The 18,904-nt window shown below is 35.7% G+C and overlaps 1 protein-coding gene across 2 annotated transcripts; it reads left to right on the plus strand.

Annotated features, from left to right (window-relative positions):
- Positions 1 to 5,120: 5,120 nt before the first annotated feature.
- On the plus strand, positions 5,121 to 18,290 carry LOC128549051 (uncharacterized). Of its 2 annotated transcripts, none has more exons than XM_053525104.1 (2): positions 5,121 to 5,507; positions 17,263 to 18,290. In XM_053525104.1, exons 1-2 carry the CDS (start codon positions 5,146 to 5,148, stop codon positions 18,248 to 18,250), a joined length of 1,350 nt encoding a protein of 449 aa, XP_053381079.1. In that variant the 5' UTR covers positions 5,121 to 5,145; the 3' UTR covers positions 18,251 to 18,290. The 2 variants fall into 2 exon arrangements, with proteins under 2 accessions (XP_053381079.1, XP_053381080.1); XM_053525105.1 differs by lacking the exon at positions 5,121 to 5,507 and adding an exon at positions 6,114 to 6,175 and having other exon boundaries at positions 17,263 to 18,265.
- The last annotated feature ends 614 nt before the right edge of the window (positions 18,291 to 18,904 follow it).

Below are 18,904 nucleotides of genomic sequence, written 5' to 3' on the forward strand. Positions count from 1 at the left end.
TGAACAAGAGTGCCAGAATGTCACAATATGCGCCCGTCACAGCAAATTTCTTTACTCTAGCACCTGTATTTGCAAATGGAATTTTAATTTTGTGGTTGTTTAGTAATCATTGTAAGTCTTTTGTTTTTCTAAGTCCACAAAAAAACCCAACTCCTTACCAGGTAGAGATACCTTAAAATACACCTAAAATTTGAAAGTAACATCTATGTTGTACAACAGAAAAGTGGTCTTGTTTTTTCCCTACGGTCAATTATAAAAAGTTACAATATAAGTTATTTATAGTAACAACTAAGGGAAGTTAATCTTAATAAAAAAAGGCAAAAAATTGTTAGTCGAGATTGGTTGAAATACACCTCATAATTGGATGTAGCATGCATGTTGTAGTACAGAAAAGTGGTCTCGATTTTTCCCTACGACTAGTAATGAAAAAGTTACAATATAAGCTATTTATAGTAACAACAAAGGGAAGTAATTCTAAAAGAAGGGAACTGCGCATGACACTTCGTCTCATGATGGTGTATAATTGTGCCAAGTTACATTAAAATCCTTCAATGCATGAAGAAGAAATGCTTCGGACAAAGTCATTCTTGTATCTGACATTTGGCCTCTAAGTGTGACCTTGACCTTAGACCTAGGGACCTGGTTCTTGCGCACGACACTCCGTCTCGTGGTGGTGAACATTTGTGCCAAGTTACATCAAAATCCCTCTATGCATGAAGAAGAAATGCTCCGGACAAGGTTTTCATTCTTGTATCCTTTTACCTCTAAGTGTGACCTTGACCTTAGACCTAGGGACCTGGTTCTTGCTCATGACACTCAGCCTTGTGGTGATGAACAACTTTGCCAAGTTATATCAAAATCCCTCCATGCATGAAAAAGATATGCTCCGGACAAAGTTTTCTTTCTTGTATCTTTTGGCCTCTAAGTGTGACCTAGACCTTAGACCTAGGGACCTGGTTCTTGTGCATGACACTCCGTCTCATGATGATGAACAACTGTGCCAAGTTTCATCAAAATCCCTCCATGCATGAAGAAGATATGCTCCGGACAAAGTCATTCTTGAATTTGACCTTTGACCTCTAAGTGTGACCTTGACCTTAGACCTAGGGACCTGGTTCTTGCGCATGACACTCCGTCTTATGATGGTGAACAACTGTGCCAAGTTTCATCAAAATCCCTTCATGCATGTAGAAGATATGCTCCGGACAAAGTCGCCGCCCGCCCGCCCGCCCATCTGTCCATCCGCCCGCCAGGGGCGTTCCCATAATACGTCCCGTTTTCAAACGGGCGTATAAAAACTGTATAAAAACAGCGTTTAACCTACATTCTATATCCATATCTCTGATCCATTTGTGAATATCTATGAAAGCAACCACGAAATAATTCCACTACCACTGTTTTCACACCAATTTTCATTCTTGTAAAGATCCATATCTCTGATATTTTTTAGAAGACCTAATGAAGCTTTTCAATCGAATCCATTTTCATACATGTATATTTTGTGTTGTGAAATGATACTGTATGTATTGTAAACATTGTTTAGATAAATGATGTTTAAACTATCTCTAACTTACAGTAATTGGAAAAATTCTTGGGTTATTCCCAGCAAATAAATCTTTAAAGGTAATCTTTAAAACAATTGTGAAAAACTATATCCGGTGTAAGTGGAAATATCACTTAGTTCTCACACTATAATCTAAGAAAACAGCCGCCTCTACCTTGAATATCAGCCTTGTGTATAACAGCCTGAATATATTAAAGCTTCAGCATTTTCAACAACAAAATAAACGATATTGTTTCATTACAAATGTATGCAATAGTGTAACTGAATGAATTCAACCTGATTTGAAGATAATAAGAAAAAAAACATGTTTTTGACTTTTTGTGTCAATTGAAAATCAATTTACAAAACGTTTTCATAGTCACAATTGCACAGGTTTAAACTGTCAAACTTAAATCAATATTACTTAAATTGTAAACTATTCTATATTTAAACACTTAGATTTTTTGTTTTTGTTTCAAGCTTGTGTAAATATAATAAGTGTAATAAAAGCAAGGTCTCTGTGAAATGGGACGGGTGAATGTAGTTCCCGCGTCAACTGAAATCTTGGACTAATATGGTTAACTTAGCAGACTGCCGCGACTGAAGTACTCCTCATTTTACGTAGCGCTGGATAACAAATAAGATCGAATTCTGAAAATAGTAAAAACATCACCATAATTTATAATGTTGACCCTCAGTCTGTTTGTAACAAATGTAGAACATGTTCTAATATTATACCACAATTCAGGTAAATCAATGCAAGGTTGAAATATTTAGTCCCTGTACCTAGTTTTATTCAAGCATATTATAGATACATGTATACTGGAAGACCATTCACACATTGCTAAAGCTATTATGCTTTATTTGAAAGTTTGTTTAAATTAATTATAACAAATTTGTGAACAGAACAGAGGTCGAGACAATCTTCACACAAATCAGGTTTCTGCGTTAAAATCAATTAGACATATGTTGCAAAGCAATATCAGAGAACTCGTGCCAAAATCCTGGGATTGGTTCGCGGGACGCAATATTGGAGAACTCGTGCCAAAATCCTGGGATTGGTTCGCGGGACGCAATATTGGAGAACTCGTGCCAAAATCCTGGGATTGGTTCGCGGGACGCAATATCAGAGAACTCGTGCCAAAATCCTAGGATTGGTTCGCTGGACGCAATAAAGTGTTAAAAGGCAGGCACTGTTTTTTCCATCAATGAAGTTATATGATTTTGGTAATAAGTGGTCTGGAACCATCAAAAGGGACATCATTGGCTAAGAAACAGGTTCTTGTTATAGTCGAAGAACTTTAGGATCAATAATGTACATCGGGGACATAAACTGAACTCTGTATAATAATAAGATATCCTTTGTCTAACTACACGTTACTTAGGACCAGAAATAAAACCAACACTGACGACGACTACAAGTACAGAGTATTTACGGCCCTGACAAATTGCTGTTGTAATCGTTAAAGGAATATATAAAAGGTCAATGCACAAATCTTCCATTAAAATTTAATATTGAAAAATATTGCACATGCTTCTGAAACTCCACCCACGAAAACACTGGGAAATCTACCCTGATATTATTTTCTGTTGGATTAGACAGTAAGCTGAGACGAACATGTGTCTAAATGACGCAAATAAATATATAATACCTTCCCCGAGTTAAACGCTAAAGCTTTGTTTTGTTTCAACTATTTCTACTACCGACTTATTCGCAGTATTTTGAAAAGAGAAAAATATGTTCAAAATGTTCAGTCAAATGCATGTTAAAGACCATCTCTGAATAAATGCCATAACTGAAAATCCTGTTAGTATATGCCACTATTTTCTCGTACAGTTCCCGTTGATATATTAGTAGTGTAAGCTTACCAGTGTTATGAAACCACCTGTTAACAAATACCACTTTTTCATTTCCCATTGTGGTCTTTACAGAAGACTGAACATTGGAATTTAGAAAAGTATGCAACACTGTAAACTAATTGCAATTTTGTTAAAATTGTTTAGTATGCTAGTTAGAGTATCTCTTTCTTTATAACTACAATATAATATTCCGGGTTAGTTCCCTTTATACATTGATCTGTCACTGACAAGGAAGTAAATACATTGCATTCCATTTTTTCTTTCAAATAGTTTGATAATAATAAACGGTGATAATGAAAGAACGAAGCAATTGCCTTTACGTTTAGAACCTGTATAAATCCTTCTCCCCGTTTCTTCCGTTCCGTTCAGCGTTTGGATAGACAACTTGATGTGTATAATTATTGTGGAAATCTCGTGAACTGATGCTAAACATAAAGTTACTGCCAATGTTTACGATTTAGCCGTCGGCGTTAAAACTTGATGCATATTTCATGGCGTAAGTTTTGTCAGTATGGAATAATTCATTTCGCACATATCCAAATCACGCCATTAACAAAAATGTTGATTTTGGCTATTGGCGCGCGCTGCAAGATAAAATAAAATGATTCATTGTATCGTGTAAGAGCGGTCGCCAGAAAGACAATACGATATGTGCTACCTAGCCGCGTGTACACTAGTTTACGCGACAAAATGAAACATTATAAAAAAGAAAAATATTTCTGAATAGCAAATGTGCTTTTATGCATGGCAAAACGGTTTTCTGCAATATATGATATGTCATGTCGTGAGCACTTCTCAGTACCCGAGGAAAGTCACCCACTCACCTATATTTTTTTTGGTTCATGCATAGAACACAAAAAGAGCACATCAATTTTCTACAGAAATAATAGAATATCGCATCGCACATATTCAAATCAGGATACGTCAAAAATGCTTTTACAACAAAATGGTATATTGTTATTTATTCAGTTAGTAATGATGATTGGAATCAGGGATAAGAATGAATTTTGGCTAAAAATGAAAACATGCCAGGAAAAGGGGTTAGAAGTGTTGTTTTCTTCCCGCTTTGTTGGTTTTCAAACTAAAACTTCGTCGGAAAATATTTTTTAAATACAGTTTCAAAAACAAATTTTTCAAGGGTCTGGGAATCGAACTCCCGGCGAAAAAGTATAATACGAATAGTTCTATTTGTTTACATTTCAAAACGCCATAATACTGTGCGATATCTATACATAAGCGCTCTTATGAGTGACGGAAGTAAAATATGAGCATGCGCAGTTTTGGTTTGCAGCCCACATGATGATAGTGTCTAAAAATACTGTCGCGTCTTGTTCTGTATTTATCAATGTTAACAAAAGTAAATCGTTGCAGTGGTTTATAAATGTGAATGAGAAAAACTGCGAAAACCCCCGTAATTCTGGAAACTAGAAACTGATCAACCATTAAGTTTCAAGTAAATGTATGAAACAGTGGCGGCATTGTGCCTTTCGGTGATAAATTATTTTAAAAATCACAAATCACAATGTGTGAGTTAGTCGCTTTAAATCCTCATTTTATCTATGCTTAAACGCTTATCAATAGGTCAGCAGTATAAGTTTGATTATCATAGACCCTATCTAACATGTTCATATGATATCCATACACATGGTGGTTATTAAGATAATTGGAAACGAACAATGAAAATTGAATATAGTTGTTAAAAATATTAAGTTCGAAAACAAAAAGTGTAAAATCATAATAAAATGGCGTTTGGAGGAAGTATAAATACTGACGTGCTGCATGATGAAACGTTTGATCTACTATGTACTATGTGTGAGCAAAAAGGTAGAAATAGAGAAGCAGAAAAATACTGTGTGGAATGTGGGGACTATTATTGTTTGACCTGCGTGAATGTTCATGACGAGGTTCCATTACTAAAACGACACAAGATATTTGGCAAAGGAAAGTTTCCATCAAGATCAATCAAGGCACGGTCACGTTCCGGCAAGAATCAACCTATGGCACCGACAGAAAGATGTGATCGACATAGTCATCACTATATAGACATGTACTGTCAGAACCACGATGATGTTGGGTGCGGTACCTGTATGGCGGTAGATCACAGGTAAGATACAGTTACCACTATAATATATTCATGTACTGTCCGAACCATGATGATGTTGGGTGCGGTACCTGTATAGCAGTAAATCACAGTTAATATACAGTTACCACTGTAATACATGTATATTCATGTACTGTCAGAACCATGATGATCGATGTTGGGTGTGGTACCTGTATGGCAGTAGATCACAGGTAAAATACAGTTACCACTATAATACATGTATATTACATGTATTGTCAGAACCACGATGATGTTGGGTGTGGTACCTGTATGGCAGTAGATCACAGGTAGAATACAGTTACCACTATAATACATGTATATTCATGTACTGTCAGAACCATGATGATCGATGTTGGGCGTGGTACCTGTATGGCAGTAGATCACAGGTAAAATACAGTTACCACTATAATACATGTATATTCATGTACTGTCAGAACCACGATGATGTTGGGTGTGGTACCTGTATGGCAGTAGATCACAGGTAAAATACAGTTACCACTATAATACATGTATATTCATGCACTGTCAGAACCATGATGATTTTGGGTGCGGTACCTGTATGGCAGTAGATCACATGTAGAATACAGTTACCACTTTAATACATTTATATTCATGTACTGTCAGAACCACGATGATGTTGGGTGTGGTACCTGTATGGCAGTAGATCACAGGTAAGATACAGTTACCACTATATTCATGTACTGTCAGAACCATGATGATGTTGGGTGTGGTACCTGTATGGCAGTAGATCACAGGTAAAAACAGTTACCACTATAATACATGTATATTCATGTACTGTCAGAACCATGATGATGTTGGGTGTGGTACCTGTATGACAGTAGATCACAGGTAAGATACAGATACCACTATATTCATGTACTGTCAGAACCATGATGATGTTGGGTGCGGTACTTGTATGGCAGTAGATCACAGGTAAAAACAGTTACCACTATAATGCATGTTTATTCATGTACTGTCAGAACCATGATGATGTTGGATGTGGTACCTGTATGACAGTAGATCACAGGTAAGATACAGTTACCACTATATTCATGTACTGTCAGGACCATGATGATGTTGGGTGCGGTACCTGTATGACAATTGATCACAGGTAAGATACAGTTACCACTATATTCATGTACTGTCAGAACCATGATGATGTTGGGTGCGGTACTTGTATGGCAGTAGATCACAGGTAAAAATAGTTACCACTATAATACATGTTTATTCATGTACTGTCAGAACCACGATGATGTCGGCTGTTGTACTTGTATGGCAGTAGATCACAGGTAAGATATAGTCTAACAAATTATACACATGTACTGTTAAGGCAATGACGATGTTGGATGCGGTACCGGTAAAGCAAGATGCAGTCTACAATATTATATACATGTACTTTCAAAACCATGAACACCTTGTGTGCGGTACCGGTATGGCAGTAGATCGCACTGTCAGGTAAAATACAGTCACCACTATGTAGACATGTACTGTCATAGAAATGACGATGTTTGGTATGACCTACGTGCGGTTATGGATCACAGGTAAGATACTGTCACCATTATATATACAGTGTGTTACAAAAGTACATTCTCATTACATTCTATACAGGTATATCTCGAATAATTATAGCTTTATATATCTATATTTCAATCAAGTAAAGTGCTACTTATTATACTATATTTCAGTTTTGCATTTAATATGGGAAATTAAACCTATCGTGAAAATCACCACAAAATCCGATAATAAGTTTAGCGAGACTGTTCTACGTTATTGAAAAAGAAACCGATAGGGAGGGAAACGGAGCGTAATTTCAAAATAGCTTTTAATTTCGGGCCAGCTAAATGATTGAAATTCATGATATTCCAAAAGTAGAATTTCGATCTAGCCTGTTCAAAGATTGGGACTGATTTTTTACAGTCAAATATCGAGCAAGCAATTAGTGTCGAGCCAGCTCGAAAATCGTACAAATTTTGTAAAGCTGAATTGCAATGTAATACTGAAACTGCGATCTGCTCTAGATCATAATTCAAAGATTAAAAATCGTGCAAGATCGGATATATCGAAATTCAAGTTTTAAAAAATCTAAATAGATTATTTCCAGTATAATTATATTTCAAGCCTGCTCGAATTTTCAAAGCAATCGAATTGAAAGCTAGGATTGAATGTGAAACTAACTTTTGAAACAGCTGAATTTCGATCTTGCATTGATTTTATTTACAAGCTCGCTCGACGTTTCGAAAATCTAGCACTGCATGTCGAACAAGTTCGAAAACGAAAGTCAAATTTTCAATCTGAATATCGAGCAGGTATTGAATTAAGAGCCAATTTAAAGATCGCAATTCAAATTTTTAAAATGCCGATTGACTAGATTTTTTTTTATTTTAATTTCTGTTTCCCAGGTTGTGCGAAATTCAGTGTCAACGAAATTCAACGTCATCCTTTCGAAAATTTGAATTTCGATCTTCTACTTCTAACTTGCCGAAAATATGCTGCCTCAAATTTCAACGTTTTGAAACTTTGAAGTTGTTTCTTCTTACACGCTCGAAATTTAATTCAAGCTCGAAATCAGTTTCTTAAGATCTCCATTTTCGACAGACTCGATGTTCAATGCTAACTCGAATAAAACACTGAACATTTCAGTTTCGAGCTTCGAGCAAGATCCAGATTCGGTGCGAACTCGAAATTCTTCTTTTTGAAATTTTGATTTTCGATCCTCAAGCTGTCTAAAATTGACTAATGGCTGTAAACAAAAACATATTATGGAGCGTCCACTAATTTATAAATCCGTACAGTGTGAAGTTTATCAGGTGAGAAGAAATCTACGAAAGACCCGTGGTGACATTTCAACTTCATTATTTCACGATTTCTGCTTCATGATTTCACGATTTCCACTTCATGAATTCACGAATTCACGAATTCTGCTTCCTGATTTCACGATTTCCACTTCATGAATTCACGATTTCACGAATTCACGATTTCATGAATTCACGAAAAAAAACTTCACGATTTCTTGATTTCACGATTTCCACTTCATGATTTCACGATTTCTGCTTCCTGAATTCACGATTTCCACTTCATGAATTCACGATTTCATGAATTCACGATTTCACGAAAAAAAACTTCACGATTTCTTGATTTCACGATTTCATGATTTCACCATTTCTTGATTTTACGATTTCTTGATTTCACGATTTCCACTTCTTGAATTCACGATTTCACCCTTAAACTTCACGATTTCATGATTTCTTGATTTCACTTGTTCTATTTGGCCTATCCATTCCGTTACTCTCCATTTAATGAAGTGTAAACGTAATGAATGGTCTGGGTTACAGAGGATGTGTTTATACTCCTGCATACGTCTGTGTGGAGGTTGGGGAGGGATATTGGTGCCTGTACCAACACAGTATTGGGTACTTTCAACACTAAAACATGTATGAACAAATTAAGATGCCCAAGTAGCTTTCCTGTTTTAGACAATTCCAAAATATATAAGTATGTTTATTATGCCCACGCCATTTATGGCGACGGAGCATTAAGCCTTGCAGTTGTCCGTCCGTCAGTCCGTTATTTTGGAATCCGTCTTTCCGTCCATAGACACATTGGTTTCTGTTCATTTAAAAGAGAATGCTTGCATGGATTGAATTTATATTTTGTATGTATATCCTTTCCACGCCTGTAACGTCTAGGCCGCTTTTTTACGTTTTAAACGGCCCTCGTGGTAAGGCCGTACTCTTGATCAACTCAGTTTGCATACCATTTACACAGCAGGTGGCAATAGCTTACATGTGAATAAGATGCATCGCTTTTCATTTAATAGCACAAAGATAAGGAGCTTACTAAAACCGAAAAAAGGGACTGGAACAATTTCACATTTTAAGCAATAATGCATTCTAAATGTATTGTTTGTAAGTCTATTTCTTCATCAGTTGAGGCATTTTCGGCCAGTTTTCACTTTCAGTACCTAAACCTGGTTGTACAATTATATAACACGCCATCTTACATGTAGCGAATATCCCCCGCGGTTTTCTACGTCATACATTAGTCATGTGACTAATAAAATCACGATAAAGTGAAATTGTACAATAATTATGAAATCGTGAAATCGAGAAATCGTTAATTCTTGAAGTGGAAATCGTGAATTCGTGAAATCGTGAAGTTTAATGGTGAAATCGTTAATTCGTGAAGTTTAATGGTGAAATCGTGAATTCATGAAGTGGAAATTGTGAAATTGTGAAATCGTGAAATTGTGAATTCGTGAAATCATGAAGTGGAAATCGTGAAATCGTGAATTCATGAAGTGGAAATTTTGAAATCGTGAATTCATGAAGTGGAAATTGTGAAATCGTGAATTCGTGAAGTGGAAATCGTGAATTCGTGAAGTGGAAATCGTGAAATTTTATCATGAAATCGTGAATTCATGAAGTGGAAATCGTGAAATCAGGAAGAAGAAATCGTGAATTCGTGAATTCATAAATTGGAAATCGTGAAATCATGAAGCAGAAAGCGTGAAATAATGAAGTTGCAATGTCACCACGGGTCTTTCGTAGAAATCAGTCTTTACCGTTAAGAAACTTAAATTCCGTAAGAATTGAAGGAAATATACAAGAATGTTCGAGTCTTTCCGATAGCGAAAGAAACCATCTGCAAAATGCTTAAAAAAGACCATTTTCTTCTTCACCTAGAAAACTGAAGTTAATATTAATTTAAACAATAGTTAAATGATTATAAATTACTAAGTCGTTTGCAATGGTCTTCAAGGGCAAATAAGAATCTATTTATTCTTTGTCAAACAAAAGAAATTTCAGCAAAATATCCTTATTCTACAATGTACTATGTTATAAATAGGCTATAGACCAATAAAAGAAATTGTTCTTTGTTTCTTATAAAATTCAGCTACTTTAGATCAATTTTGATACAGTTTCTACATTTTCACTCCGTCGTAGACCTTTTTTCCACAAGATATCCATGCATTTGCTTCAAGAAAACGAAAAGAAAAAGGGACGTTGAATAGTATGCACTGAAATGCAAGTCAACTGAAGTGAGGTACCCTCATATAGCTGCATTTCAGAAAGCGGTCCGTAGAATAAACACCCTACTTTCGTTTTCAAGTAAACAACTCGAGAGAATATAAGCATGAAAAGTGTCTTATCTTATGTAAAATCTATTCCGCTAGTGAAATAATGCCCATTTGGCTCCCGGTTTACGCGAAAAATGGAAAGAATAGGATCTATCTATTAGGGTCTTCTTTCGACTACACCCTACACCACGGAAGCATATTTTTTACCGAACTACTGCTATATAACCTACAACTGTAAACCGAACAATGCATTGTTTAGAATTAAAAGAAAAGTGTAGATAGTTTTATTCAATGAACTGTTGACTTGAAAATCCATTTTTATTTTGTGTTAATGTACTAGGGGCAGGGGTAATAAAATCCTTTCTAAAATGAAACAATAAAATGAATTGTAAACACAAGATCTCCAATATGTAACATGAACAGCAAATATAGAAACCAAAGCTCACAGTCGACTTTCTTATAATACTGTTACAATGTCCTGCGAGTATATATGACTGGTTGCTAAAAATTCAGACTTAGATCTTTAGACTAAACATAGCATTAAAATGTCAGATAATTAGTTTAACAACTTTATTTGTTTGATAAGATAGCTGAGATTTGTTTTCATACAAGATAACTAGTTTCTAATACTTGATAATACTAGAGTACATACAACGCTACTAGGGACTTAATGTTACATAATTTGGAAAAGGGTAACTCTAAATAAAATCGAAGCACAAAATTCTTGATGTACACTGAGATATCTATTAAAATGTATGCAATATGAACATCAACATTACAAACTGCATGCATTTTTCGTAAATTCAATCCCAACCCTCTTAAAATATGCTTCTCTTTAAAACTTTGGCCATACATGCTATTTTTCTGCTCTTTTTTTTTTTTAATCTGTCCAAAATGAAATTCTTTAAGCATACCTTACTACCGTTTACAAACATTAGATTTAAGGTACGTTTACGAATGTCATGCGGGAGAAAATGTATGTAACTAGGTTGTGGTTTGTCATTAACGATATGCACGGATATGCTATTATTGTACTGCAAACAATAGCATAGGACAGGTATGGTAATTATAATAGACATCTTCAGCGTTCTGTAAGTTATCTATTCATCTCTTCAAAGCAAAAAATCGTACAGTCAAAGCTTTTTCAAAGGAAGGAAAACCCGATTCCCAGGAAACGCAAGATCCTTCCCATTGTAAAAAACTTCCGGTGAGATTAGGCCCGCACTGAAATGTGCCAAGTGTTATATCTGTTTGATCGGCTGTTTGTTGTACCCCCCGACAACAAAGTTGTAAGGGGGAGGGGGGTATACTGGTTTCAGGTTGTCTGTCTGTCCGTCCGTCTGTCTGTCCGTAGACACAATCTTGTGCGCACCATCTCTCCTCATCCCCTTGAAACAATTTAATGAAACTTCACACAAGTAAGTAAGTAAGTAACAACAGTGGTTGTGCGTGGGGCATGTTAAGTTCTTTCAGAAAAAAAATTACGGGACATTGTTTTTTGTTACTTTACTATATACATAGACATAATCTTGTGCACACCATCTCTCCTCATCCCCTTGACACAATTTAATGAAACAAGTGATCAGTAACAATAGTAGTTGTGCATGGGGCATGTTAGGTTCTTTCAACAACAAAAATTGCAGAGTTATGGGACTTTGTTTCTTGTTAACATACTATGTACATACAGTCTGCATATGCAATCTTGTGCGCGCCTAATCTTCCGAACCCTTGCACACAATTTAATGAAACTTCACATAAGTGATCAGTACCAACCCTAGTTGTGCACGGTGCATGTTACGTTATTTTAGATAAATATTCTGCATAGTTATGGGACTTTGTTTTTTTGTTACTATACTGTATACATACAGTCCACATAATTATGCAATCTTGTATGCGTCAAACTGCAACGTACTGTGTCAGTGCATGCGGGCGGTACATTCATCAGCTTTAGTGATAGCTCTATTTTTTTTGATGGGTTTAAAGAGGCACCACAAAATAACTGTATTCTTTTGTATTTCCATGATGGTAATTATACATGATTTGCATGAAAAATATGAGATATACAAGAATTTTGTTTCAAATTGACAGTGATATATATTCGGCCAAGGCCATGTGTTTAATGTCAGAACATTTTATTGAAATCAATGTAGTAATATGTACATAAATCAGTGTATTTAGTTAAATTTCAATCTCGTTTTGTTTCAACAGTGTAAGATAGTTATTCATGTATAATCTTAAAACTATGCTGAAAAGAGATTGACTGAAAAAGTTTGCAGATAAAGTTTATTTAGGAAGGGCCTAAATTGTCCACTTGAAGACTTGTAGTATAGTTGTATTACCTGTATTATAAGAATGATTTTCATGAAGTTTTTGTGAGTCGTGTTGGGTCTTTAACAGATATATAACGGAGGTCAGTTTACCACTATTCTGGACTGACCTATTCTCCGCAAATGACTAGCACGTTCTCCACAACATACAAAGGTTGAGCACGAATGACACTCTGTCTTCTGTCAAAATTCACCTCGACTTAGCATCGAACATGCGACCTTTCCTGGTTACAGTATACTTGATAATCCATGACACTGTTAATAGTTAAAAGTCACGGTACTTTCTATAGCTAAGTACGTTGTATTGTTTGTTTTGACTTAATTAACGGTGCATAGTACTCGACAGTACACGATACTCCTTAGTTTCACCGTACATGTACATGGCAATAATTAGTATACAGGTTACTGTTTATTTTGACAGTACATGGTACATGAGAGTATATACGGGGGTTGACAATAACAAATTATTTGCCAGACGGCCAACGTATAATGTTTTACTCAGAATACTAAGAATATGAAAACATGCTTATACCTAACACATCTGTTGAAATATGTATTGCACTATATAGTCATGTACTCAAAACCACGCTGATAATGGATGTGGTACATATACGAAAGTAGATCATAGGCAAGATACAGCCACCACTATATAGACATGTGCAGTCAAACGGTTGGGTTTGGTACATATATTACAGTAGATCACATGTAAGAACAGTCTCCAATAACTGCCATGATGACGGGTGCGGTACACGTATGGCAGTAGATCTTAGGTAAACTACAGCCACCACTGTGTGGACGTGTTCTTTAAAGACCATGAATTGGGCTGCGCTACATGTATGGTAATAGATCATAAGTAAGACACACCACTATATAGACATGTACTGTCAAAACCATGATGATGTTGTTTGCGCTACATGTAAAACAGTACATCAATGGTTAAAGACAGTCACCACTATATAGACATGTACTGCCAAACCCATGCTGATAATGGGGATCCGGTTCATGTATGACAGTAGATCATAGGTAAGATACAATCACCGCTATATAGACATGTACAGTCAAACCCATGAAGAATATGGATCCGGAACATGTATTACAGTATAACATAGGTAAAATACAATCACCGCTATATAGACATGTACAGTCAAACCCATGATGAATATGGATCCGGAACATGTATTACAGTATAACATATATAAGATACAGTCACCACTATATAGACATACACAGTCAAACCCATGCTGAATATGGATCCGGAACATGTATTACAGTATAACATAGGTAAGATACAGTCACCACTATATAGACATACACAGTCAAACCCATGCTGAATATGGATCCGGAACATGTATTACAGTATAACATAGGTAAGATACAGTCACCACTATATAGACATCCACAGTCAAACCCATGATGAATATGGAACCGGAACATGTATTACAGTATAACATAGGTAAGATACAGTCACCACTGTATAGACATCCACAGACAAACCCATGATGAATATGGATCCGGAACATGTATTACAGTATAACATAGGTAAGATACAGTCACCACTATATAGACATACACAGTCAAACCCATGATGAATATGGATCCGGAACATGTATTACAGTATAACATAGGTAAGATACAGTCACCACTATATAGACATACACAGTCAAACACATGATGAATATGGATCCGGAACATGTATTACAGTATAACATAGGTAAGATACAGTCATCACTATATAGACATACACAGTCAAACCCATGAATGATGAATATGGATCCGGAACATGTATTACAGTGTAACATAGGTAAGATACAGTCACCACTATAAAGACATACACAGTAAAACCCATGATGAATATGGATCCAGAATATGTATTACAGTGTAACATAGGTAAGATACTGTCACCACTATATAGACATGTACAGTCAAACCCATGATGAATATGGATCCGGAACACTCATTACAGTATAACATAGGTAAGATACAGTCACCACTATAAAGACATACACAGTCAAACCAAAGATGAATATGGATACAGAACATGTATTACAGTATAACATAGGTAAGATACTGTCACCACTATATAGACATAAACAGTCAAACCCATGATGAATATGGATCCAGAACATGTATTACAGTATAACATAGGTAAGATACTGTCACTACTATATAGACATACACAGTCAAACACATGATGAATATGGATCCGGAACATGTATTACAGTATAACATAGGTAAGATACAGTCACCACTATATAGACATACATAGTCAAACACATGATGAATATGGATCCGGAACATGTATTACAGTATAACATAGGTAAGATACAGACATCACTATATAGACATACACAGTCAAACCCATGAATTATGAATATGGATCCGGAACATGTATTACAGTGTAACATAGGTAAGATACAGTCACCACTATCAAGACATATACAGTAAAACCCATGATGAATATGGATCCAGAACATGTATTACAGTGCAACATAGGTAAGATACTGTCACCACTATATAGACATGTACAGTCAAACCCATGATGAATATGGATCCGGAACACTCATTACAGTATAACATAGGTAAGACACAGTCACCACTATAAAGACATCCACAGTCAAACCCAAGATGAATATGGATACAGAACATGTATTACAGTATAACATAGGTAAGATACTGTCAGCACTATATAGACTTAAACAGTCAAACACATGATGAATATGGATCCAGAGCAGGTATTACAGTATAACATAGGTAAGATACTGTCACCACTATATAGACATACACAGTCAAACCCATGATGAATATGGATCCGGAACATATATTACAGTATAACATAGGCGAGATACAATCACCGCTATATAGACATGTACAGTCAAACCCATGATGAATATGGATCCGGAACATGTATTACAGTATAACATATAAGATACAGTCACCACTATATAGACATCCACAGTCAAACCCATGATGAATATGGATCCAGAACATGTATTACAGTATAACATAGGTAAGATACTGTCACCACTATATAGACGTACACAGTCAAATCCATGATGAATATGGATCAAGAACATGTATTACAGTATAACATAGGTAAAATACAATCACCGCTATATAGACAAGTACAGTGAAACCCATGATGAATATGGATCCGGAACATGTATTACAGTATAACATAGGTAAGATACAGTCACCACTATATAGACATACACAGTCAAACCCATGCTGAATATGAATCCGGAACATGTATTACAGTATAACATAGGGAATACAGTAACCAATTTATAGACATACACAGTCAAACCCATGCTGAATATGGATCCGTAACATGTATTACAGTATATCATAGGGAAGATACAGTCACCCCTATATAGAAATGTACTGTCTAAACAATGATAATAATGGGTATGGTACATGTATGACAGTAGATCACAGGTTGGATACACCACTTTGTAGACATGTACTGTCAGAACCATGACAATAATGGTTACGGTACATGTCTGTGTATAGTTCACATGTAAGATATAGTCAACGCCATATAGATATATAATGTCAAATCCATGACGTGTATGGGTCCGGTACATGTATGACAGTAGATCACATGTTAGAAACAGTCATCACATTTAGTGTCGAAACCATAATGATAAAGGTTACGGTACATGTTTGGCAGTAGATCATAGGTAAGATGAGGGCATGTACTGTCAAAACCATAAAATGTTGTATGCTGCACCATGACAATAGATCATAAGTCACCACTTTATAGACACAGTCAAAACCATTAGTATTGACAAATTTTAGCAGGGCATACGTTGTCAAGATGTTATGAGATTTAAATGTTAAATTGTCAGATTTCTATGAATAGGCAGAAAAACTGACTGATATAACGTAGAGATCAAACTACAGGGCCACATTTAAAAAAGTCTTTGTTTGCTGTCTCCCGAACCTACTACCGGTATTTAAAGTTGGGTAGGTAGGTAGGCAATTCTATCTTTTTTTTTTTTGGTGGGGGGATTATACATTTACTGGTAGTATATGATCGTTCTTACAGAATATTTCTGCTGTAAAAATAAAACAAATCAGTGTATGTCATATAAAAGGATGAAATTAAATAATACAATTTAAACTTTCTTACTTATTAATTTGCTTACTTGAAATATATGTGGCACTTGTCATATCGGAACTTAAAAAAAATTGACCAGCATTGTCCAGTAAAAACTTTCGGGGCGCAGCATTTTATGTGGGTAGGTAGGGAGACAGCAAACAAACATATTTTTAATTTTGGCTCAGTATATGAATACAATACAGGGTTTTCCGACAAACAGCTAGTGTAACACTTGCTTTCTTTATTTTTCAGGTCATGCCAAGACATCTTTTATATACCAGAATTTCTTCAAAGCAACACAAGGATATCCCCTGCGAAGACCACATTGAAGAAATTAGAATCAATTGCGACAACACTCAAAGCTCATTATGAAAGTTTCCAACGTGGAAAACAAGAGCTTGTGAAAAGAAAAGCTACAACACTAGAAAATATCCGAAAGTTTAGAAAGGAAATCAATGAAAGACTTGACGAACTGGAGAAGAACACAGTAACTGACACAGAAGTGAGATACAAAGCCTTTATAAGCAAGTTAGAAGAAGAAATGGAAATATTAGAGATAAACAGAGCCAACATACAATCCGCAAGAGACAAGCTTGTCTCTGCTGACAATAATGTGTCACAAAACTTTGTAAATGCTACAAAAGGTAGAAATATAGCTAACAAGGCCGAAAAATGCATTGAAGTGAGCAAATCACAGCTTCCGATAGAAGATATTGACTTTAGACCAGATCTAAGATTATCTGCTTTGTTACAGGAGTTACCTGCCCTTGGAAATGTTACACAGAGAGAAACTAGGAAGATTAAACAAGTCACATCTGTTAAACAAGTTTCAGGTCAGAAAAATGAAAAGTCAAAATATTATAATGTTAGTAGCACTCAACAGGAGGCTTTACTTAAGGTCAAAGGCAGCAAGAAATATTGTGTTAAAGTTCAATCTGATATAGAAGGATGTGATATTGTCAGTGCCTGTACTCTGGAGGATGGAACAATACTACTGTCTGATTACAACAACAGCAAGCTGAAACGTTTAGACAGTTCCACATATACAGTCATAGACTACTGTGATCTGCCTGGAGAACCATGGCAAGTTTGTTCCATCAATAAACACCAAGCTGCTGTATGTTTGCCAAGCGAGCAAGAAGTTCACTTCATTTCATTATCAAACAGAATGACATTAACAAACAAGATAACAACTGACTTTCACTGTTTCGGTTTAGCAAATGCTGGTGGCAATCTGTAAATTTCAGACTTGCAAACATCAGTATATAAATACAGTGTATCAGGAAGAAAGCTGAAGCAGTTCAGTGAGGACCAATCAGGACAGAAACTGTTCTCTAACATCAGCAGTCTAGCTGTCAGTGAGGATGGTTCAAGGATTTATGTTGCTGACTGTTATAATGGACTGATTATACTGGACAATCATGGAAAAGTTGTTGGAAAATTTAATGGTGACCAGTTACAAGGTGCCTATGACAGTTACCTTACAGGAAGAGGAAGTCTGCTTGTGTGTGGAAGAAACTCCAAAAATGTTCTACAGTTTGGATTGGATGGTGAACTGATAGGTGAGGTTGTAAAATTTGATGATGAAAATGCCTATTGTCAGGCCATTTGTTGCAATCAGCAAATGTCAAGGATGATTATAGGCAGGAGTGATGATGAAATTGAAGTGTATGACTTATAATATAGTAATAGATAAATATTATAGTATAGAGACATCATTGTGCTGAAGTGAATGACCAAATTATAAAGACTTTACTGACATTAGCCAATTATGAGTACAAATATTGTACATGTGGAAAAGACATTGCTGAATACTACTTTTAAAGATAAAAATGTATTTCATATTGATAATGTTATATACAATGTATTTGCAATAACATTTCTGCCTTTATGT

This window comes from Mercenaria mercenaria, chromosome 15, assembly GCF_021730395.1.
Source record: "Mercenaria mercenaria strain notata chromosome 15, MADL_Memer_1, whole genome shotgun sequence".
Taxonomy (NCBI): domain Eukaryota; kingdom Metazoa; phylum Mollusca; class Bivalvia; order Venerida; family Veneridae; genus Mercenaria; species Mercenaria mercenaria.

Bases quoted from the DNA above. Each gene is read 5' to 3' on its own strand.
- LOC128549051 (XM_053525104.1), top strand. From the start codon at position 5,146: ATGGCGTTTGGAGGAAGTATAAATACTGACGTGCTGCATGATGAAACG. The intron at 5,508-17,262 runs GTAAGATACAGT...TTTATTTTTCAG, and splicing joins TGTATGGCGGTAGATCACAG to GTCATGCCAAGACATCTTTT.